Genomic DNA, 23,436 nt, shown 5'->3' with positions numbered 1-23,436 from the left:
TGGGTTACATACTTCTTTAATAACGACCTAATTAGTCATTTAGAGCTGTGGAACTAGTCTTCTTTGTTTTTTCAAATTAAGGAACCTCTTCCATTTTCCCTTGTGTGGTGTGGGTCAAAATTGGAGATCGTTGATTCTCGAATGTGGATCACCACTGCAAACAATTCCCATTATTATTAAAAGTTAAAACTAGGCTCTAATATAGAGCCCAAACTTTGTGCTGGTATGGCCCAACCTCAACCGAGTTGTGCACAAATGAAAATGCCATATATCACAACGGCCCAAACCTAAACCTAGGGGCCCTCTAAACTCGAGGTTAGGAATGCTGAACTTGAAATGTAGCCCCTTATCTATATTTCAATTCAATTCATTACCATCTTGTTCCATAAAATAAAAAATGGTGGGTTTGGGCCTATGAAATTAAAGAGTCCCTCACCATGATAACATACAGCTCCTCGATAGGGGGCAAATGCCAATATGGCATCCAACAAAGAAAAACTGTGATCCCACATTGCTCCGGTGCCCACTCATGATACATCAATATTATCATGCTTCTAAGAGCAGCGATCTTCGGAAGGAATTGCTGATGGGCACAAATTAATGATACAGATAAATAGAATCACATATTAATCACTTGGCATTTGCTTCGTAATTGAAAGAAGGAAGCGGTTGAGGGACCTTCTGGCAGCCATCATTGCTGCATCTACTTCTTTCTTGTTTTCCTCAGTAGTGGTGGCCTGTTTATCTTGAATTGAGTTAACTCTACGGACAACTTTACGCAACTCCTGTTAACAGATGCTAACATAAGAAGTAGAGAGCAAAACTTACACAATCCAATAGTCCCACCGAAAAGAGCCATACAGTTTATAATTATATCAAGCAGATTAACCTAGTAAGGACTATTAATTTTGAGGTTTGAATAATATGAATTGCCTTTCTAAAAGGATGCCACAAGTTCAATTGCACATTAAAATGATCATGTTAAAACATAACAATCTCTTTTCTTCTTCTTTTTTCCTTTCTTTTTTTTTTTTAATAAAAAAATTGATAGTTAAAATGGGGGAGAGGGGCTTAAGGCTCTAGAGCAATTGAAACGTAACAATCTTAGCTCATCTAAACAGCAAAAAAAGTGGCCAATAAAAATAAAAAAAATTGGAATTCTTTTTTTCTTTTTTTTTAAATGAGCATTAGCACCAAGGGGAGGGGAAGGGGACACTCAAATTAGTGACCTCCACTTCATGAGGCAAATAGAGTTGCAAAGTTATCTAGCTAGCATGTTCTACAATACTGTCAGAAAGTTGTGCTTAAAAAATTTACTTGATTTATGTTGTAATCAGAATCGCAAAGGTGGAATTCAACACACCTGACGGTCAAATTCAACACTCTGAACAGAGTAAACTTCATTGGTGATTTTTATGTCCTTATTAATCAGACCTTCAGACCATCTGGTTGCTATGCTGATGCATTCATCAGACCCCTGAAAACAGTACTCAAGAAGTAAGTAAGATGAGACACGACTCCAGAGACAGTAAAATTTTCAAAATGTGAAACTATACCTCCTCTTCCACTTTGTCTTCCATTTCTTCAGCTTCTTCATCATCTTCCTCAATGATCAGTGAATTACTCAAAGCCCGCAGCCTACTCTCGTCACCATCTTTTGTAGCCTGGATTAAAGTATCCATCAATTCAGGTTGCACTTCCCGTAGCAGTTTACCTAACAAAAATTAAGCATCCTCATTAACATAACATCCATGTGAACCATAGAACATACAATCCAGTTCAGTGGTTTAGGAGCATGACAAGTTACATACTGAGAAATTTCAACATAATAAGAACAAGTATCAATTGAAATACAGGAAAACGGAAAAAAATTATGAAGACATTAGATAAGTACAATTGCATTATATGGAGATCTATGTGATCTGGATGCTTACAGTCAACACATTATATGAGAGAGTTAAGCATTGCCATTGAACACAAAATACAGTCAACACATTATATGAGAGAGTAATTTATAGTACTTGCATTTTTGTAACAGATGCAGGGTGCACCTTTTTTTTTTTTTTGATAAATTGACGCAGGGTGCACCTTGACATAACTGAAGCAAACCACTCTAAATTTTGAACTCTAACAATGAAGAAAGTTTCGAAATCTCCAAGTTTCAGCTAATTCTAAAATCACTGAAAGTTATCGAGTTTAATTAACGTTGTCCAAGCTTGTGTAGACTTCAGGTTAGGTCATCCAATAACTCAAAACACCTAACAAGCTGAGCTAGTAGATATCTTATATTCACTATTGTCTTTTAATCTTTCAAACTTAACTGAATATGAATCTAACAAAAGAATAGATAGGCCCAGACCAACAAAGATTAACTTCAAACCAATTTGGAGGAATCTCCTCCAACCCACTGTGTGGCGATTTATAAAACTAAACAAGTCACATAACACGATCAAAAAGTCATGTGACTAAAACTACAATTGAATGGTCTCTTCAATTGCAGCATAATAGTCTGAGGGAAGATAGCTCCAAACCGGTTTGGAACTAAACTGGTACAATGCCTAGGACACTGATAATTAATGTTATGTCAAAGCTAGAATCCATTATAACATGTTTTTGAGTTTTTCCAAGCCAACAACATCAACACATTTCCATGCAAGTTTCAAGAGGAACACAACTCTAGTTTCATAATATGATAAAAAGGACTAAATTTGAGTACCAATATAATTGAACTGCCTTCGCTTTCCTTCTCGAACATCAGACCCTAATCTCTGCGACAAAATAGCAAACACCTTATGTTCAACATCAATCACATAGCCAAAAACTTTTCAACAAGAAGAAAGAATATTAACAAACTAACTAACCACAAAATTCAAGCAACCACCTTCGCTAGCATTAGAGCTTCGAAAACCTCTTCGTCAAGAGAAGCCACTCTGAAATGAAAACAAGCACGCACTCATGGTGTTTGAGAAAAGTACAGTGGCATTTTTATGTAATAATGACAGCGGGTTTGGGGGCTTTTATTTACCTGAGGATACGTCTGATTTGACGATTAGAGAAAGAAGCGAGGTCCATGCCCCAAAGGACAGCGCGGCGAGCCTCGCGTTTCAGCTGGTTTCGGCTCTTTTTTGAATCGGGGTCTGAGTCGCTCGATTCGAGATCGGACGGCGTTGGCTCGTTGTGCAATCTGAGTCCGCGTGATTTGAAATGGACTTTGCGACGAGATGAAGGCACTGTGGTTAGTGAGAGAGGTGGAGGAGGAGAGAGAGTTTGTGATGTGAGTGGTAGTAAGGGTGAGGTGAAGATGTGATGTACTGTTGCGCAGGTGTAGCAGTGGTGGTGGTGCAATGTCGGCCATTGCTTTAGAAGCCGCAACAGATTAGCCATTTTCCTCTCTCTCTCTCTCTCTCTCTCTCTCTCTCTCTCTCTCTCTGTGTTTCTATGTAATCATCTCTTTCCACTTTGCTAGTGTGTTCGAAAAATTGGCTGAGGCGCGGCCCAGTTGCTTAGAAGTCCAATAAAGGCCCAACTTAAAAAAATAAAAAAGGTGTGTTCCACCAGAAAAGACAAGTCGCGGACTTGGGTTTGAGAATCAACCAATCCGAAAATTGAGAGTAGCAAAGTGCGAACTCTGTGCAATGCTACTTTTTTTTTTTTTTTTTGTGGCAACTATAAGCCTCTCCTAGAGCTGAGTGAATCAAATGGGCCAAGGGAAACATTTATAGCTGGTGACCCATTATGGAGTTAAGTGAAGCTGAAGCAGCTAGCGTCTTGAGATTGGGTTATTGCACTGATGTAATAGTTTTGAATGGTTAAGATTTAAAGTTGAAAAAAGTAATTTTAAATTTGTACTTAATAAAATTTTAAAGTGAGAATAGAAAAAAAAATATTTGTGAGGAGGATGGGTTAATTGCACCACTGGCGGAGCCAGAGGGGGGCGAGGGGGGCACCTGCCCCCCCTGACTCCTTTTTTTTTTTTTTTTTTTTTTTTGGAGTCAAATTAAAAAAAAAAAAAAAAAAAAAAAAAAAAAAAAACTTCTACTTATTGAAACTTGAAGGGACCAAACCAACTATTTCACTATTTTTATTTTTATTTTATATCATTATTTACACCATTTTTATTATTTATGATACTTTTCACAACATTTTATCTTTGAATGATGCTAGAGATATTACAAATTTTACTACTTATATCTTACAAATTGGCATGTCACCAATCACAAAAAATAATTTTAAACATTTATTCATTATATTTTTTAAGTAACACTAATCATATTTTTACTCCATCAGTTTGTAAATTTTTTAGTAGCTATGAATTGGTTGTTTTTGTTTATTTATTTTAATAATATGAAATATATTCATATTTGCTTACAATTATTTATTTATTTTGTTATTATTGTTGATTAATGTTTTTTAGATAAATTGCACTTTTAATATCGTCTTTTAATTTTGCCCCCTCTAAACTAAAATCCTAGCTCCGCAACTGAATTGCACCATCCGATCTTGATCTGCATCTAAATTAATTGTAGTTATTGCAGCTCCGGATCATAATCCTAAATATATGGTTTTGGGTGGTGATGCAAAATGATGTCATCGAAGCTTTCAGGAAGTTTTTTTTTTTTTTTTTATAAGATATAAATTATATTCTAACCTAATCGAAGTGTATATATGTGTGAAGCTCCTTCATAGAGATTTAAATCTCGGCCCTCGCCCCCCACACTCCACAAGTATACCATCACACCAAGAGTGTGCGATGGTAAAAATAGTTAGATGAGACAGATTTGTCAATTTTTGAAATCACCATTAATACCAAAGCCAGTCTTAACTTTTTGGTGATTGAGATTTATTTCATCCAAATGGAAAATCTTTTTTTTGGGCCTCACTATTTGACTCATCGAACTCTTGTTTGTAATATGATGGTCCTATCTACATCCCCCTAAATTTATAGAATATTGTGATTAATTTCAGCCCAAATTTTGAATAGGGCTGCAGACTTCAAACCCAAATTCAGTATTCTTTTTTCCTCCAAAAGAAATTTTCAGTATTCTTTATCAAGAGGGAGAAAATGGGATTTTGCCCTTATTTTTTTATTAAAAAAAAATGTAGCAATATGTCCCTGTTTTAAAACTCGATTTTCTCAAAATCGAGTTTCAATGTAAAACTCGATTTGTAGAAAATCAAGTTATAGGCAACCGAACTTTTTAAAAAAAATCATGGAATTCAAGTTCCACAAAAAAAAAAATTAAGTTTGATTTGGTATAACTCAATTTTCTACAAATCGAGTTTTACATTGAAACTCTATTTTGAGAAAATCGAGTTTCAAAATAGGGACACGGACCTAAATAGTTTCAAAATAGGGACATATTGCTAGATTTTTTAAAAATAAGGTCAAAAGCCCAATTTTCCCTATCAAGGAGTATGCAAAAGTTAATCAGACCAAATTTCAATACTGGTAGCTTTAGCAACATTTCCAAGCACTATCTTTCGCGTTCACATTCATTTCTTTAAAAATAAATAAATAAAACAAACAAACAAATAATAGTTACAACTGATGGATTTGAACTCTTAACGTTTTCGTTAGAAATATGAGAAAGTACTAATTAAACTACAAGAATTTTGACATGTTCACCTTCAATTTAAAGAGAAGAAATCCATCCTCATATTTTAGCCTTCTCAACTACTTACCCAAATATAAATAATAATGTCCATTACCCATAGTAATTGGCATAATTCTTTACTAAAGAGAACCATTATTTGAATTCATTTTCCCACCATTGTAATTATCAATACATTGATTGGATTTAATGGACATCAGCTGCCAAGGGGGAAAGCCCTGACTTTTGCAGACCCTTCCACTCTTTCCCTGACTTTTTCATCTCTTGCCCCATTTGAATATTTTATAATATCCAATACTTTTTATTAATTTTATATATTATTTATTTGCATTTATCTCTATTTGAGCTGTGTTTTTTAAATCTTTTATTACTCTAACTAATAATTGTTATTTGGGATTATAAATGTTTGAAAATTCGTATGTGTCATGTAATTTATCAATTCATAAACTTATAGTATCACTTAATTATGATGCAATTGTTCTAACATCATTTTTCGCACCTGTCTTTCATAAGATTTCTTTTTTTATCATTTATTTTATGATATATAGGTATGAGACTGATTTCTTTTCTTTTTTTTGGAGAAGAATATAAGTATGAGACTGGTTTCTCAAAAAGTTGTGAATAAAATATTTGTGAAAGGGATAATTGTTATATTATATGTAAGGTGATGGCCGATTGCTACTTACTGAACTACAAAAACTAACATAATGTTTATTAAGACTCACATTTGTTATTTTTATTGCCTTATTACTAAACCGTGAATTGTCAAAATATATTATTTTTTAAATAAGTTACTAACTTAAGTTTGTTCACATCGTCTTCTCAACAAAAAAAAAAAAATTGTTCACATCACTATATAACATTGGCCTAGAAAGGGGGAAAATTAGTTTTGCCACTAGTAGTAATAGTAAGAGACAATTACTTTTACAATCAATTCATGAGACACTTTACTTTTATTAAATCTACCAACCATTTCCATATACATATATTATCTTTAAATCAAAGAAAGAAAAGTGATACTTATGATTTACTTTGGAAATCTACATAAACTAGAGGGAAAAACCTGTTTCAGACTTTCAGTGATAATCTAGAATCATTGTCATGATATCTGTGATGCAAAGCACAATCTACTGAAGAATGCACCAATCACAAGCTAACGCTTAAATATGTTGTGGCTTTGAGCGTGGAAATGATTGTCTCTAAAGTTCCCTTTCTAGCACCTACTCAAGAAGCAGGAGTCATATGAACATCTCAATCATCAAAACAGCTCGATCCTATTATCACTTTGCCAGTCTTGGTGTGAAAGGTATTGTCGTTGTTTAAAGTTCAATCTTGACAAAATATATGAGTGGAAAAACAACGGAATTAGTATTCTACAAATTATGAAAACTTCCAAGTAGTGGAATTCATTCTACCACGAAATCATCCATGATATCCCTAAATCCAGTAGTTAATGCGATTTTAAAATCACTATACAAAATAAGTAGATTATGTTCTAACAAATTACATATAAGATGACCTATCTCCTTCACACAGAAGAAATAATAAGGGATTCTTCAGTGTATACGTGTAACATCAGTAGAATCAGTAGACTTCAACATTCCATTGCTCTGCCTTCTTCAATTGTCTCCTGTATTCAAGCCAGTCGATGCCTGCAAGAGATAGGTATAAAGTATTAACTACTAATGTTGTATTGTATATTCATTTCAGGAATTTGCTTTATATTAAATTCATTATGAGATTACCATCTTTAGCAGCCAAAGAGACCATTATGTCATCAATCCCCTTCTCCATTCCCTTGAGTCCACACATATATACATAGGTGTTGTCTTTTTTGAGTAACTCCCATAGCTCCTCTGCATACTGTGCCATTCGGGTTTGAATATACATCTTCTCACCCTTGTCATTTGTTTGTTCTCTGCTCACTGCATAATCAACTCTGAAGTTTTCTGGTGCCTTCTCTTTCATCTTCGCAAACTCCTGTTTTCAAGCACAACTTAATCATACAAAGCAAGTCTATTCCATCATAGTCTAACACATGAAAGTAAGATGAAAATGAAATTAAAAAGAAAATTCACCTCCTTGTAGAGCAATGAGCTAGTTGTTGGAACACCCAAAAAAAGCCAAGCCAATCCATTGAACTGCATTGCATATCAAAATTATTATCATTCACCCATCACAGCTAGGCATTTTAACCCAAATCTTTTCCATACCCCACTACCTTATAATTCTCATGCTTCTCAAAAAACATCTTCCACAAGAATGAACGGAAAGGAGCAATTCCAGTTCCGGTTGCAAGCTACAAAGAGATTGTGAATAATTAAATGACAATAGGATCTCACAGAACAAAGACTCCAAATTTTCTCAAGAATATGGATGGTAAACAACATGTTATGGTTATGCCAGTGCACAAAACCTACCATTATAACTGTGGCATTTGGATCTTTTGGCATAAGCATTTCTTTTCCTACAGGTCCTGTGATTTTCACATCAGCCCCAGGCTTCACGTCACCTGAATGAAAGAACCAGAACTGCTAAGTAATAACAAAACCGTTTCCTGAAGTCTGATTATGGCTGATTACTGCTTGGTGCCAAGTTTATGCAAGCAAATTTCTCTTGCTTCCTCAAGTTCAAAATAATTTCCAACTATATGCTGGAAGATAAGATACAGAAAGGCCATGTTTCATTGAAATATTTGACATCCTTAAGTATACAGAAGGGAAAAGTTGAAAGATATTCGGTTTTCCTCACAAAAATGGAAATAGGTATGTCTCAAGCATACTAAGGAAACAAAAGCATGCCCTTGCTGTTATAATTTAACAAGAAGTGTATATTTGAATTTGTATCTTATTAAATGCAGTTTTCTTACTCATTAAAAAAAGATGCATGATTTAAAATCAATGACCAGTGTGACCCTGCATATCTGTCATGAAAGACTGCAGAAGTTTCGCTCAAATCCAATTCAAGCATTCCATGTATATGAAATTGTTGGAGTTTATTAAAAAATATGGAGTGTATAGCTCCCTTTTCTAATATTAAGTGTAATACTCCAAGGGTATACTAGTTAGATTTAGGTTATATAGATGATTACAAGGAGTTCCAATTGTGACTAGTATTTTTATGGTATAGCATATATGTGATTAGCGCTTTCCATAAGTCTTGACAAATTGTATCAGAGCCAACTTGGGCATTGTCGCTTGATGCGGGCCCTGACAAGAACGTCAGGGCATGTGCTCAGTCCTACATTAGTGGATTAGGGCACTAAAGATTAGTACTTGAGTATATCACAAATGTGTTTAACACTTTACTCAGTCATGACATTGGGTACTCATCATGACATTAAGAAACATCATGTGTGTAGTGAGACAATAGATCAGCTAAAAGATTGTGGAATTTTCCTGAACTATATATATATGGCACAAAATCATAAAGTGAGAAAAGATATATTCGGAAGCATAGATGCTTCTTAGACCTGAGTTGCTTACACAAGAAATTTGAGCAAACTCCTTTAACTATCTCTCCTTTATCATTGGTGTAGACAAGCCTCTTGACACACAGAGAAACCTACAATACAAAGATATGTTCACCCATATTATTTAAACCACCATATAAAATACCACAAAGAAAAAGAGCATGCCTATAACAATTACAATATTTCTTAATAGTTAATGCACTTACAGTTTGGGAATTCCCAAAGTCTCCAAGAGCACTACTGGCAATAGAATACAATCTAAGCTTGTGGGGTTTCCCATTCTTGTCAATGCCATCTGGAATAATACCAATGGATTGTCCTTCTCTATAAGGAACTTCCCCTGTATTATCCAACCCCATATAATGAAATAAGCAAATATCCATAAGTGTATCAAAATGTGAACGACATAATTTCTTTCAGTTATAAAAGAAATTAAAAAAAATGGCAGAGAAGTACTCTTACAGTCTTACTCACCCTCAGTAGTGAACACCATGTGCCAAGTCTCTCCCGGAGCATCGTCCGCTGTAATTTTGGAATTCAGAAGGCACTTACCAATATAAGGCTCCTTAGGCTTGAACTTGTTTACAATCACACCCTCGTCATCTTTCTTGGAAACTTTTTGTACTTTGGCTGGAGTCTCTGTGGTGACTTGGGCTCTAATCTGAACCATTTTCTTACCAACGTAGACATTTCTAGAATAGAAGATACTCTATACAGAAACAAAACCAATATGACAAGAAAATCATTCAGTAACTTTAGCATGAACATTGACAATTATGGATTACTTCACTGTACCTTACTGAAGCTAACTCTTTCTGAATATACTGTAGAAGTTCTGGTGGTTAGAGAGGATGAAGTGGAAGATGGTAAAGAGACCGATGCATTTACTGCAGAAGCCATTTTTTTTTTCAGAGGAAAATACAGTCACACGATAGAGTTAAATGGGGTTGTGAGGGAATTTGAAAAAAGGAGACACATACAAAGATATTTTAAAAACAAAAAACAAAAATATTTAAGAGGATTACAGATTGGGTGGATAAGGTTAGAGGACAAACGCAGTGGTTGTTAGCCGTCATGGACTCAATGGTAGGAGAGAATTAGAGATTCTATGGAGATAAGACCATCTATTGTAACAAAGAACCATAGTTGTTTTGTCGCCTTTACATAATATTCTATGAACCCTTAGCAAGTAATGTTTGCTGCTTGTTGTAACAAATCGTTGTTACATCAAGAGCTGTAACGACAAGATAAATCTCGTTACCAAAAACAATCCATGACTTTAATTTTCCTCCAAGTAACTAAAGCTATCAAATGAATAAATGAAGGCTTATTATTGTTAAAAACTTAAACCCCAAATCCAACTTAAGAGTATTCACATTAGTTCGTGCAAAATTTTTTATTTATTTTAATATTATAACCTATTAATTTTGTTTTCATACTCACTTTCAAAACACTCAACATCAGATTATTAATTTCACTTTTCAAAACACCCAACACCATATTATTAATTTTACACTACAGTTCATTAAAAAATTAATTTTTCTTCATTTTTTTAATTGTTTATTTTTCTTCACACACAACGACCATCATTTATACTCTTCATTCGTCCTTGGAATATGTAAATAAAGAAAAAAAATGCAAAATGAATAATATTAGTATAAATTTACGTAAATGTCAATGAATTTTAAGTTTGGTTAGCTAAAATGTAGTAGATTTTTATATCTCAGTGCTTATATGGGAGAGAAGGAATGACTCATCTCGTAGAAGTAAATAATTTCTCCGTAAAAAGAGTACTCTAACTCTATAAAGATCTAATAATAATTAACTTAGAGTCTTACACAATAATTTATAGGCAAAAACCACATTTTCATCCCTACATTTTCACGGGATTCCCACTTTGGTCCCTATCTTTTATTTTCACCGCTTTACTTCCTGTCCTAGAAAACGTGTCTTGTTTTTGTCTCTACCATTATATCAAAGATGAAAAATGCACATGTGGCAAACGGAACTATTAAAATAATAATAATAAAATTTTATTTTGGCATTAAAAAATGCCACGCCAGCATCTAAATTTAAAAAAATTAATTTATTAATTTTAACTAAATAAAAAATTAAAAACAGAAATAAAAACCAAAAATCACATAAACAACAAGAAAACAAACCCAGATCTAAAAACACAAAATTAAAATCTAAAAATCACAAATCCAGAAAATAAGAAAAAAAAAACTATAAATCCACATCAAATTAAACATGAACAAGAAATTAAACATGAAAACAGAGCGATCCCAGCCATGGCCGACTCTCATTCACTCTCATTTTATACTTCTTTTTCTTCGTTATTTTCAGATCCATTACTTGCTCTATTTGTGTTTGTATCTTTGTTTTTCTTCTTTCTTTTCAGATCCATGACTCTCTCTTTCTCTCTCTCGGTGCTTGTTTCTTTTCAAAATTTGAATTTGTGATCTTGTGTTTATGTTCAAATATAAGCAATTGATGGGTGTGGCCATGGGTCCCGGCCATGGGGTGGTGCGATTGCAGATGAGCTTCTAGGGCTACTGGAGAGCCTTCCAAGCGCTGCTTCGGTGCTTGAAGAGCCTTTGGACTTACCAGAGACACGGTCAGTGACCGCCTTGCAATCCTCGATCTTGCCGTACTTGCCAAAGACAGAGGTGAGGGTTTCAGCGGTGGTGTCCCAGCCGAGGCCGTGGATGAAGATCTTGCGGTGGGAAGGGTCCGCATCAGTGAGCTCACGCACAATTTCAATCAAGTCTGGGTGCTTGCTCACTCCCTCCTTGATTAGAGCCACAAGAAGGTCCTTCGTGAACGACTCTAGAAACTTCTCCACGTCTTCGTCCTCATTGCTGTTAGTTGGTGGGTTTGTGTTTGTTGCTTTTGTGCTTGGTTGATAAGGAAGATCTGTTGCTGGGTTTTTGTTTGTATTTTTGTTCTTGCTGGAAATCAGTTTTTGTTTTTGTTTTTGTGTTTGGTTGAGAAGAAAGGACAAAAAAATGCTAGAAAATCTGGGCATGCATTCTTATGTTTAAATTTGAATTTGTGTTCTTTAAAGTTCTTGTTGAAGATGAACTGAATTTTAATTTTTTTTTTTTTGTTTTAATTTTGCTTTCATGTTTAATTTCTTGTTCATGTTTAATTTGATGTGAATCTATAGTTTACTTTTCTATTCTTATTTTCTAGGTTTATGATTTTTGGATTTTAATTTTGTGGTCTTAGATCTGGGTTTGTGTTCTTGTTGTTCTTGTTCAAGACACACTTAGATCTCAATTAATATGATTTTTGGTTTTTATTTCTGTAAGTGCACAATTGCACCTGTACCTAAAGACAATTATGGGCTCAGGCCCAATGAGCCTTAAACAATGAAATTTGTAGAGTGTAGGCTTGAAATCTAGATTAGAAGTACTGAGAACTTGATAACAGGCTATGGTGTGCAAACACTTGTAAATAATGAATAAAAATTGCAGATGGACCTCCTCGGACGTGAGCCGAGAACTACTTCTGTATTATTTTCCTTTTTTTCTTAAAGATTACAATTCTTAATTTCTTTTTTGGTTACAGACTGGCCCCCTCTTCTTTGGCCTTCACCCCCCTTAAATACTTCTTTTCCTGATGCTCTATCCACGTGTTGCTCAAACCCCCTCCCCTCTAGATATTTCTTCTCTTAGTGCCTTTGAATAGTGACCAGAAGTTTCAGTTCTACTGTTCAGGGGTCACTTCCCCATTAATGCGGCCAGGGAGATAGGTGCAGAGTCTTTAATGTGGAGGTGGCAGCCTTTGCTCATGATATATTTCTAACACCGGTGTATCTAGATGGTTCAGGGTTTCCCCCTCTTAACCAACAGCCTTTCCGAAATTCTGCCTTGACCTTCGTAGTGAATCTCCAAGTTCTCTTGAGTCTGTCTGAGGAGAAACTCACTTTCGGATGTGTCCTCGGACCCTCGGCGTATGGGCCGATTCACAATACTAACAAATTCTTAGCTCAAGAACATATCGGCCCTCCTTGCTAGAGCCCAAATGCCCAAATGCCCGCTTGGGTCCTTTTACTCCCCACAATTTATGTTTCTAATTTTTTTATTTAGTTAAAATTAATTTTTTTAAAAAAAAAATTTAGATGCTGACGTGGCATTTTTTAATGCCAAAATATTTTTATTTTATTTTAATAGTTCAGTTTGCCACATGTACATTTTCCGTCTCTGATGTAACGGCAGGAATAAAAATAACTCATTTTTCTGGATAAGGAGTAAAAGCGGTGAAAATAAAATATAAAAACCAAAGTGAGAATTGCGTGAAAATATAGGAACGAAAATGTGGTTTTTGCCTAATTTATATAATCAAAAAGTCATAACTATCTATATGACATTTCCTCTAAACCAATTTGGAGGAATATCCATCAACCAATTACATAGGGACTTATAAATTTATCCTCTTATATTATCTAACTATAAACAAGTTACACTAATAAGTCTTATGACTCCATTAAAAAGAATCATTGATGGCCAATATCCGTTGGGCAACAGGTACTCGACTTGACCCAATAAGTGCAGGTTTTGCATGGACATCATTTTTCCCTAAAATTTGGTGGATCGGGTGGGATATTACCCGACACGTTTTTGTTTTGGTTTTTTGTTAATGACACTTATAAATTGGAATTCAAATATACGTTTACAAAAATCTTAAACATACATTACATCTCTAACATCCATCACGAGTTAGCAAGTCAATATCAGTTAAAAATACATAACAGCTCTAATATCATTGTAACCTGTTTTTAATTCATTAGACATAATATCATGAGTTGGCAAAGTCAATATCGGTTTATTAGGGAACTTCTTAAAATGTTAGTGGTACCTTTAAAACAATCAATTGATTACATTACTAAGAATGGTGTGCATAGGTCGAATTGGGTTGGATTGAAAGGTTTTTTTTAACTCAATCCATTGGAGTGGATTAAAAAAATCCAACCCAACCCATCTGATTCTAGTCAAACCCATAGGTTGGGCAATTTTTTTTAGTTACTTATTATTATTAAATTGAGCTTTAGAACAACACCACCATAGATAAGAGCATATTTAGAACCAATTAATTCTGAGCATAACATCAAATCAACACAAATTATATGAAGAGAACTTAGGGTTTAGATTTTAATTAGGAAGAGAAGCAAAAAAGTAAATAAAAAATTTTATAATATACTTTTAAATATATATTAAATTTTTTATATATTTTAAATATATATTAAACATAGGTGGGTCAGGTCAAGTTTGGTGGATTTGTGAATCTTATTACCCGAATCCAACCTGACCTACTATAAAAAAATAAATAAACGAATAAATAAATGATTCAAATCCCAACCCACATAAAAATTGACTCAACTCAACAAGTTGGATTGGATCGGATCGATTTTGACGAGTTGGCTACACACCCCTCTTACTAGTTTTTGTAATATATCTTTCCTTGTTAAATGTTTTGTTTTCCTTACTAGTTTTTTTTAATGTTTTATGAGTTTTAATTTTAACGCATTCAAAATAAATTTATAAAATTATATATAACAAAAATTTGAGTGTGGTAGGATGGGTATCCATGGGCACTCGCTGGTATCCAATAGAAAGAGGCAAGAAAAAGAACACGTTGTAAGGTCAATGGGCCCTGGAGTATATATCTATGTATATATTGGGCCAATGGCCCAATCCGAGGACATTCGGAAGTCCGAAAACGGGAAAATATCTCTTCAAGGGTCCGAGTTGGAAAGTAAAAGGAGAAAGTCTGAGTAAGGTCGTCCAAAAAGGCGGTCCAAGGTGGAATATTTCCTCGGCAGAGTAAAACCAAGGTTGAGAGGGATGGTTTGTCTACCAGAAGCAACCTTCTAGGAGGTCCTGTAGATAAAGATGTACATGGTAAGAATATAGGACAAGGAAGGGCCGTGAAATATCTAAGAAAAAAACTGTTGTCACCGAATTGAATACTCTGTAAGTAACTCTCTGACCGCATTAATGAAGAAATGATGTCTGAGCATCAGGGTTCAGCCTTACAGCTACCCCCAAAGACTTCAGGGATGGACTAACGGGACAAGTATCCAAACCAGTAATCTGATCCATATATGGAGGATGTAAAGAGGAAGAAAAATGATATAAAAGAAGGAGGAGACATTCAGGAAAGGAGATCGGGGAGAAAAAAAGAAAACAGTGTAGACTGGATATTCTTGTAATCTTCCTTTAAGAAGAAAGAAGTATAAGAACTAGCTCCTCGGCTTGAGTCCGAGGACAGTTTTTCATCATATAAACTTGTCCATCAATATTGTTTTGTGATCTTAAGCCATTACCGTTGTTAATGAAGCCCATAAGCAACTAGATTTAGAACCCACTCTCTACAAATTTATTGTGAGCTTTTTGGGCTTATACCCTTTCTATTATTGGGTTTAGGTGCAAATTGTGACCTTACACACGCTATAAGCAGAAGTGGGGCGGGGGCAGGGAAAGTGAAAGGGAAACTTAACCCATTGTCATTCTTACGTATTGATACAAATCTTTGATATGAGAATTATTATTTATACATTGATTATATTTCATCAATATTGATTATAAAAGGAAAGTTGTTTTACTATTTAATCCCATTAAACGTACTTTTAAAGGATTCAATATTCCATATAGTGCGGTCATAAAAGAGCAAGATCAATTTTTTAAGCTGCAAAATCACGTTTTTAATTTTAAAAATAAAAGTAAAAAGGTAAAAGTTTTATTTTTTAAAATCAAGTTCAAGTTGGGTATAGATATTCACGGGCAAGATATTCAGGTATGGGTGGTAATTGGATTTAAGAGTCCATGTATCCATGGGTAAAAAATCAAAGTCAAATTTGGGTATACCCGATCCAGAACTGGCCCTTTATCATCCTTAAGTACCTTAACTAACAAAACACATTGATAATTTTTAGCAATTACAACTTCAAAATATTGAGATCAGTGAGTTAGTTAGAAAATGCTATTGCATAAGAAAATAAGATGTAAAAATATTGTTGAATATGTTGAAAATTTTAATTAATAGTTTAATACCATTGTAAGTGCACAATTGCACCTGGACCCAAAGACAATCACGGGCTCAGGCCCAATGAGCCTTAAACAATAAGATTTGTAGAGTGTGGGCTTGAAACTTATGTTAGAAACGCTGGGATCTTGATAACAGGCTTTTATAAGCAAACACAAGTAAATAAAGAACGATAATGACAAATGGGTCTCCTCGGACTCAAGCCGAGGACTATTTCTTTATTATTTCTCTTTCTTCCTTGAAAATTACAAGTTCTTAATTTCTTTCTTAGTTTTCCGATCCCCATTTTCTTTGGCTTTTACCCCCCTTTTATACTGCCTTCCCTGATACTTTTTGAACAGTGACTAGAAGTTTCCACCTCACTGTTCAAGGGTCACCTCCCCATTAATGCGGCCAGGGAGGTAGGTGCAGAGCCTTTAATGCAGAGGTGGCAGCCTTTATTCTTGATATTTTCTTTAATACCGGTGCATCTAGAAGATTCAGGATGTCCCCTTTTAACCACTGGTCTCTCCAGAGTTGTGCTTTGACCTTCATAATGAAATTTTGAACTCTCTAGGGCTTTTCCAAGGAGAATCTCGTCATCGGCTGTATCCTCAGACCCTCGACGTATGGGTCGACTCATAGAGTTTAACCCTGGAGCAGATCGGCCCTTCATGTTATAGCCCAAAGGCCCACATGCCCATTTGGGCCCTTTTACTCCCCACAACCATAATTTGGTTTTTGCTGTTCCTTTCACACGATTTTTTTTTTTCAAAAGAAAAAATTCTTGTAACTCTTTGATAGTTGATACAAAAACACAAGTTAAATTAATTTAACAAATTAAATTGACCGTAATTTGTTTACTACTCCCAAAAAATAAATCAAATCATCTCTTTTTTTTTTTTTTAGAACAACTAAGATGCCATGTGCGAAGGCCATAGAAAGAGTTTTTTTTGTTCTTCTTCTTTTTACCAGAGAGACTGTTGAAATAGCATGTGACCAAAGTATGGCCTTTGTAAAAGTGGAATGTCTCTTGTCCACCCATAATATTAACGCAAAATACAAGTATAATAATTGAAGCCGGTTTATACGAATATTTTTATTTTATAGAAGAACTATTTGTACTAAAAATTGATTGGTGTCTTAATATGATAATAAATAAAAATCATAATAAAATAGAAATCATTCAAATATCATATCTTTTCCAAAAAATAAATAAAAAAATCCATGCCTAACTTTCTATATATAAAAAGAGTCAATAGGCTTATGAACAGTATTTTTGGTTTAGTGAGTTGCCTTTTTCCTTTTTTTTTTTTTTAATTTCAAGTTCATCAATATGGTTTGAGCTTTTTTTTTTTAAATGATCTTTATATATTTACTTTGTACTTGTAATGTAAGATTACATTGTATACACACAAAAAGTGGCAAATATTATATATATTTGCAAAAAAAAAAAAAATTGTACATATTTTGCAAATGTGTACAACATTTGCCAATTTTTATGTGTTTACAATATAAATTTATATTGTAAGTGCAATGTATATTTCTATATATAAAAAGAGTGAATGGGAAAACTACAGTAGTTTTGGTTTGTTCAATTTTAATTATTTTGCTGGCCGCATTTTTTTTTTTTTTTGTGAATGCATAAAGCTGTAGTAGATTTGCTATATTATTTAATTTATTTTTGGTTTTTCCAATTCACGTTGTTTCACATTATAATAAAATAATAACATCACAACTTGGCACAATATTTTCACAATTGTGGAGGTGTTAATTCATTATAGGCCAAAATAAAATAATAAAATGTCATACTAGAACCAACCACAACTAAAACTAAAAGTATTTGTGAAAAAGAAGTGCTACATCCACAATAATTTTCACAACATTTTCATAACAAATCAAATGTGGTAAATTGTTATTGGTTCTAATTTAAACTTACTAATGAAACTACTTTTTGCCCACCAATAACAGCTTGTAGTAACCTACCGCTTATGATTTTTTTGAAAATTTAATGGACATAGCATTTTTTTGTGTGAAAAATGTTAAGACATCTTGATATCGTCACAATATTTTCAAAACTGCTAAGCTATCAATTCTTTACAAGTTAAAATAAAATATAACAAAATTATAAAGGTATTATGAAAATGTTGAGTCATTCTGTTGTGCTTCTAGAAATTTTTTGTTGGTTTAATCAACTTTGTTGAGCCAAAGTTCACTATTCCACATACAATTTTTTGTGAGTTGACTTTTTGTATATTTTTCTTTATACACCGTTTTAAGTAAAAACACATAGTTTTACACACAAAAACAAAAACTTAGAAAAAAAACACTTTTCATCCTTTATGTTTGGGGTAGTTTACAATTCTTCCTTAGACTTTAAAATGAAGCAATTATTCCCTCAATATTTTGGAAAAGAGTAAATATGTCATATTATTATTCTCTCTGTTAAACCCTAATGAAAGTTTATGATTCTTAAAATATTTTATTGTGTAATGTCTAAATTACTTCCGCTAAATTTTAACATCTTAAAAATTTTCTTTACGTATTTTGAGTTTTAAATGGTAGAAATTCTTAGAGCATCCACATCAGTAGATGCAAACTTCTCGTCTATTTTACACGAAAAAACTTATTTTCTCTATTTTACACGCTCATTTTTATAAAACAACCACATCAGTTTATCTATTCTACACATTTATTCAATAAAATATTCATTCTTTTACAATTTTTTATTATTCCCTCCCTCACTGCCCCTCTCTCTCTCACAGAGCCACAGTCCATCACTACCAACGATCACTCCACACCCAGCCAGCATCATCACCACCCAACCAGCATCATCAAGGAAAACCAACACATTCAATCCCAAACTCATTAATCACCCACCCAACCCGAAACCCAATCAAGCCAAATCATTACCCACCCAATCGGCGGCAAGATCATCAAAACCCACCAATGAAGCAAAAAAAACAAGCCGATCAAGATCAAAACCCACTGACCCACACCTACAATCAACCAAAAAACCAGAAAAAAGAAAAAGAAAAAGAAAAAAAAACCAGCAACAGTGAGATTGGAGCTTTTGTGATCGGACTGAGGTGAGATTAGAGCTTTTGTGATTGGAGCTTATGTGATCGGACTGAGGTGAGATCGAACCTTTTGAAGGGATTTGACGTGATCGGAGCTTTTGTGATCAGAGCTTATTTGATCAAACTGAGATGAGATCGGAGCTTTTGTGATTGGACTGAGGTGAGATCGGTGAGATTGAGGAAGAGATAAAACGAGAGAGAGGTGAGAGTGAGAAGTTGAGAGAGTGAGGTGAAGGAGAGAGAAACAAATATTAAAATAATGGATAAACAAGGTACAGTGACCGTGTAAATATACACAATTACTGTAGTTAGTGGATGAATTTGCACAACTTTACATGTTTTTGCACCACTAATGTGGGTTTTTTTTTTGCTCAAATTGTGTAAATTTTGTCACTTTTTGCATTTTAGAAGACTTTAGAAGCACTGGTGTGGATGCTCTTAGAAAGTTTGAATGATGATATGAGGAGTTTTATTTGTTATCTAAAGAACGTTAATTTTATATGTTTAAATTTTTAAAACTTATAATTTATCTAATGAAAAATTCGATGATACATGTCTTTTGTTATCTTTTCATTTTTTTAATTTTCTTAGCAAAACTCGGTTGTTTATTGTTGGAAGATGATGATATTTGTTATCATTCTTAGAAGTTTTTAGAGAGTAGATATATATTGTTTTTAACAAGTAGGTACTAAAAAACTATTATAGTAAATAAATATTTATATGTTAAATAGCTACCCTACTTTGTGGTTGATCAAAATTTTTATACGAATGAAATTAACTTTTTATGACATAAATATCAAAATTCTTAAAATTAATATATCTTTTGATTAATGTAAATCTATACTTTAAAAATTAAATGATTTATATCTATGTTTTATGATATAAATAAAATCTAGAATTGACCTTAAGCATTATTTTATTTTTTCAACAGCACCTGCTGCGCTAACTAGTAATTTGAAATATACCAAGTACCAACGCCTTTATTGTTACGTTTAGAACCCAACACAAGCCAACCTAAAGTTGTTGGTCCGTCAGGTACCAATGTACCATAATAAATGGTAGAAATGGTGATGCATCTTACGAAATGCTATTAAAGACAAAAGGTGTACAGCCTAATTGTCATTTCATAAGGTCAATTGGCTAATTTCATATTTATTTTTATTTTTCTTATTTTTTGTTGCGTGAATGTGTAATAGTACATATAACCATATGACCAAATGAAATGTTTCTAAAAATTAAATTAAATTATATTAAATTTATAGGTGTAATCTTCTGAGTTCAACCTCAAAAGAAGTACCGTCAAAAGAAATACTATGATTCCTAAAATTGTAATGGATAATGTTTATAAATTCATACTCATTCCTCTATATAGCATAAGGATTTGATTTAAAAAACGAAAATTAAAAAAAGTAAGGATTTGATTTACTATAAAGAGTAAAGGGAATTCACTGAAAAATAAAAAAGTAATTGAAAGTGGAAAATGCAAAATCTCCATAAATTCAGGCTGTAAAAAAGTCGCCTGATTACAGTTTACAAGGTTATACATACATATTATATGTGCACAGTTTAATAATAATATACTGTGCCTGAGTGCCCTAAACCTAAAATCAAAACCTGAGCTCCTAACCTAAGATTCAGATACCCTTGAAACCAGGAATTACAAATCTGACTTTAAAAAACAAGTCTGATCTGTAATTTTTAATCAGAAATTCTTGTCCTAACACTAATAATCCTCCAACTTTTTTTAGGCTACCAGCATTGATCGGTCTCCCATCTCCGCCGTGCATACCCAGCAAACCGTGAAGCCATCGTGTCCGTACACGTGGACATTCCCAACGGCGAAAAACCCACAGTTGGCCGGCGATTGTAAAGCACGCGGTCGTAATCGGCGCGTTTCTCAGGGTCTGACAGCGTGGCATAGGCTTCATGGACTTTCATGAACCGATCCCCGGCTGAGGTCTGACCAAGTTGACTGTTAGTTGCAACATCTGGGTGCACAACCCTAGCCAATCTTCTGTATGCAGCCTTAATCTCCTGACACGTGGCACCAGCTTGAATCCCAAGGACCTCGTAGAGTGACGACGTTGTCGTAGCGTGGGACCCAGTGGTCGGCCTCTCCGCCGTTGATGTGCAGCAAGCGGCGGAGATACGAAGCGACGAACGGTTCTTGATGGGCTTTGAGGAGGCGGTGGAGACGGCCTTTGAGGAAGCGAAATGGGCTGAGGAGAAAGAAGTTGATGTGGAAATTGAAATCATGATGAATTTCTTTCTGTTGTGTAAGTTGCTTGACTTGCTGTGGTATTGGAAGTTTCTTTGGTTTTGGTTTGGTTCCGGAGTGGATGAGCTGGGATTTTATAGGGAGGTGAGTTTACCATGGTTAGTATAGGGTGGGTTAACGAATCATACATAGGCTTATCCAGATAACGTGATTGGATCTATCCATGGCTGATGGCTGACTCAGCGAAACGTCGGGGTCCATGTGTCCAGCATCTCTCCGCGTAGATCTATGTCAAAAATAATCTTCTTTTTTCTTTTCTCTCTCTCTTTCTCTCTCTCTCTCTCTCTCTTCAAATAGCATAGTTTTATGAAAAATTTATGAAATTTAACTAAACTTATTTATTTAGTTATATAGCATATTTTTAAAATCCAAACAAGTGTTATAGAACTAAATAAATTTTGCCGAATGCATTTCTCCTAACGCTCTGTTTGTTTCAACATCAACATTTTTTAGAAAATGATTCATTTTTCAAAGAGTATTTTCTAGAAAATTATATCATTTTCCATTGTTTGGTAACGACCTTGAAAATGAGCTTGAGAATATTTTCTGGTGTTTGGTATGCAAATTTTTATTTTTTATATTTCTTGTGTAATTTAAAACATGCGTATTATGTAAACTAACTAATGTAATCAATATTCAAAAAAAAAACCAAAGATGAATTTGGTTTTCATACTAAAATTTTGACAATAGATACAATAAAAATTAGTTGTCAAATTTTCATGATCTCTACTACTCATTTTACTTATATTTATGGACAGGAACGTCCACACACACACACACATTTATATTTATATATATATATATATATATATATATATATATATATTAACCATTTGTCTATATACATAAAATTGACAGGAGAATACATTTTTAATAAATACAAAATAACAATAACTTTTCATTGTCTACTCTTTTTGCTAGTACACTAATTGTCTACAATGGTCAACCAGAAGTTTTTAATATTACTCAAAATTATGTATTTATATATCATCACTACATAATATCTGCATAATGTATCTATCAACAAAAAAGATGATGCTATGTAAAAGTAATTTAGAGCCATATAGGCACTATGTTTAAAATTTTCTTTTTTTACTTCATTCATTTATTCTTTCTTCTTTTTTATTTTTTATATTTTTTTTAGCACTTTTATGTGCAAAAAATAACTTATACATGGAATCCATCAAACCAAAAGTTTCTTAGAGAAAAAAAATAAAATCAAGTTTGAAATTCAAAGTAAAGAATTGAGATTTTAGTAGAGAGGAATAAATAATTACCACTGCAAATATGTTCTCTTTTGCAAGTTGGTAGAGAGGAATGAAATAATTACTGAGCAATGAGGGAAAAAGAATCTACTCAAAGAACTGTGTTATAAAGGGGAAGAGAAATATGGAGAGAGAGTGAGAGAGAGAGATCTATGGAAGAGGAGAGACTAGAGTGAGTGATAGTGAGAGTGTGAGGAAAGAAAAAGAAAAGGGAAAAGAGAAAGAGTGAGAGTGAGAGAGCGTACTGTGAGATAGAGATTTTTTTCTAAAAAATTTTTTTGGAAAACAAGTTATAAAAAACAAGCCTTATTTTTATTAGGATTTTCCATTGATTAAAGATAGTTTTCCGTTGACCAGTTTTTTTTTTGTGCTACCAAACACTAAAAAATGTGGAAAACTATATTTACAAAAAGTTTTCCAGCAAAACAAACAGAGCGTAAATTTTTCTTTAAATATACCATTTGAAAAAATTAATCTATCAAGGACCTTAGGTACTGTTCGTTAAGTACCCCTTTTGAAATTTAGCCACCTATCTTTTTACTTAATAGAGCAAACGTGCGTTAAGTTAACATTCTTTTTCCATATTTTTTTTCTTCTTTTTCTTTTTGGCCGTGTCCTTCAAATCTGAAAGCCGAAGTTAACATCTTTCTTTTTTTTTGTTGCCTTCTCCTTCAGATGTCAGTTAACATCCTTTTTCCAT

The 23,436-nt window shown here is 33.6% G+C and overlaps 3 protein-coding genes across 3 annotated transcripts; all 3 read right to left on the bottom strand.

Moving 5' to 3' along the window:
• Positions 1-326: 326 nt before the first annotated feature.
• On the bottom strand, positions 327-3,435 carry LOC142628580 (uncharacterized). Its single transcript, XM_075802650.1, has 6 exons — positions 3,026-3,435; positions 2,882-2,930; positions 2,717-2,768; positions 1,557-1,714; positions 1,364-1,477; positions 327-785 (listed from the first exon to the last, which is right to left on the bottom strand). Exons 1-6 carry the CDS (start codon positions 3,382-3,384, stop codon positions 627-629), a joined length of 891 nt encoding a protein of 296 aa, XP_075658765.1. The 5' UTR covers positions 3,385-3,435; the 3' UTR covers positions 327-626.
• Positions 3,436-6,992: 3,557 nt separating this feature from the next.
• LOC142621699 (ferredoxin--NADP reductase, leaf isozyme, chloroplastic-like) lies at positions 6,993-10,218 on the bottom strand. Its single transcript, XM_075795039.1, has 9 exons — positions 9,880-10,218; positions 9,559-9,793; positions 9,291-9,424; positions 9,098-9,176; positions 8,033-8,124; positions 7,834-7,911; positions 7,691-7,753; positions 7,358-7,592; positions 6,993-7,264 (listed from the first exon to the last, which is right to left on the bottom strand). The coding sequence occupies exons 1-9, from the start codon at positions 9,982-9,984 to the stop codon at positions 7,197-7,199; spliced, it is 1,089 nt and encodes a 362-aa protein (XP_075651154.1). The 5' UTR covers positions 9,985-10,218; the 3' UTR covers positions 6,993-7,196.
• Positions 10,219-20,660: 10,442 nt separating this feature from the next.
• Positions 20,661-21,530, bottom strand: LOC142620369 (chaperone protein dnaJ 11, chloroplastic-like). The gene has a single exon (XM_075793748.1). The coding sequence runs from the start codon at positions 21,447-21,449 to the stop codon at positions 20,943-20,945; it is 507 nt and encodes a 168-aa protein (XP_075649863.1). The 5' UTR covers positions 21,450-21,530; the 3' UTR covers positions 20,661-20,942.
• Positions 21,531-23,436: the final 1,906 nt, after the last annotated feature.

Source organism: Castanea sativa, chromosome 1 (assembly GCF_040712315.1).
Source record: "Castanea sativa cultivar Marrone di Chiusa Pesio chromosome 1, ASM4071231v1".
NCBI lineage: Eukaryota > Viridiplantae > Streptophyta > Magnoliopsida > Fagales > Fagaceae > Castanea > Castanea sativa.
Note: the sequence above shows the minus strand (reverse complement) of the source record. Positions and strands in the feature narration are given on the sequence as shown.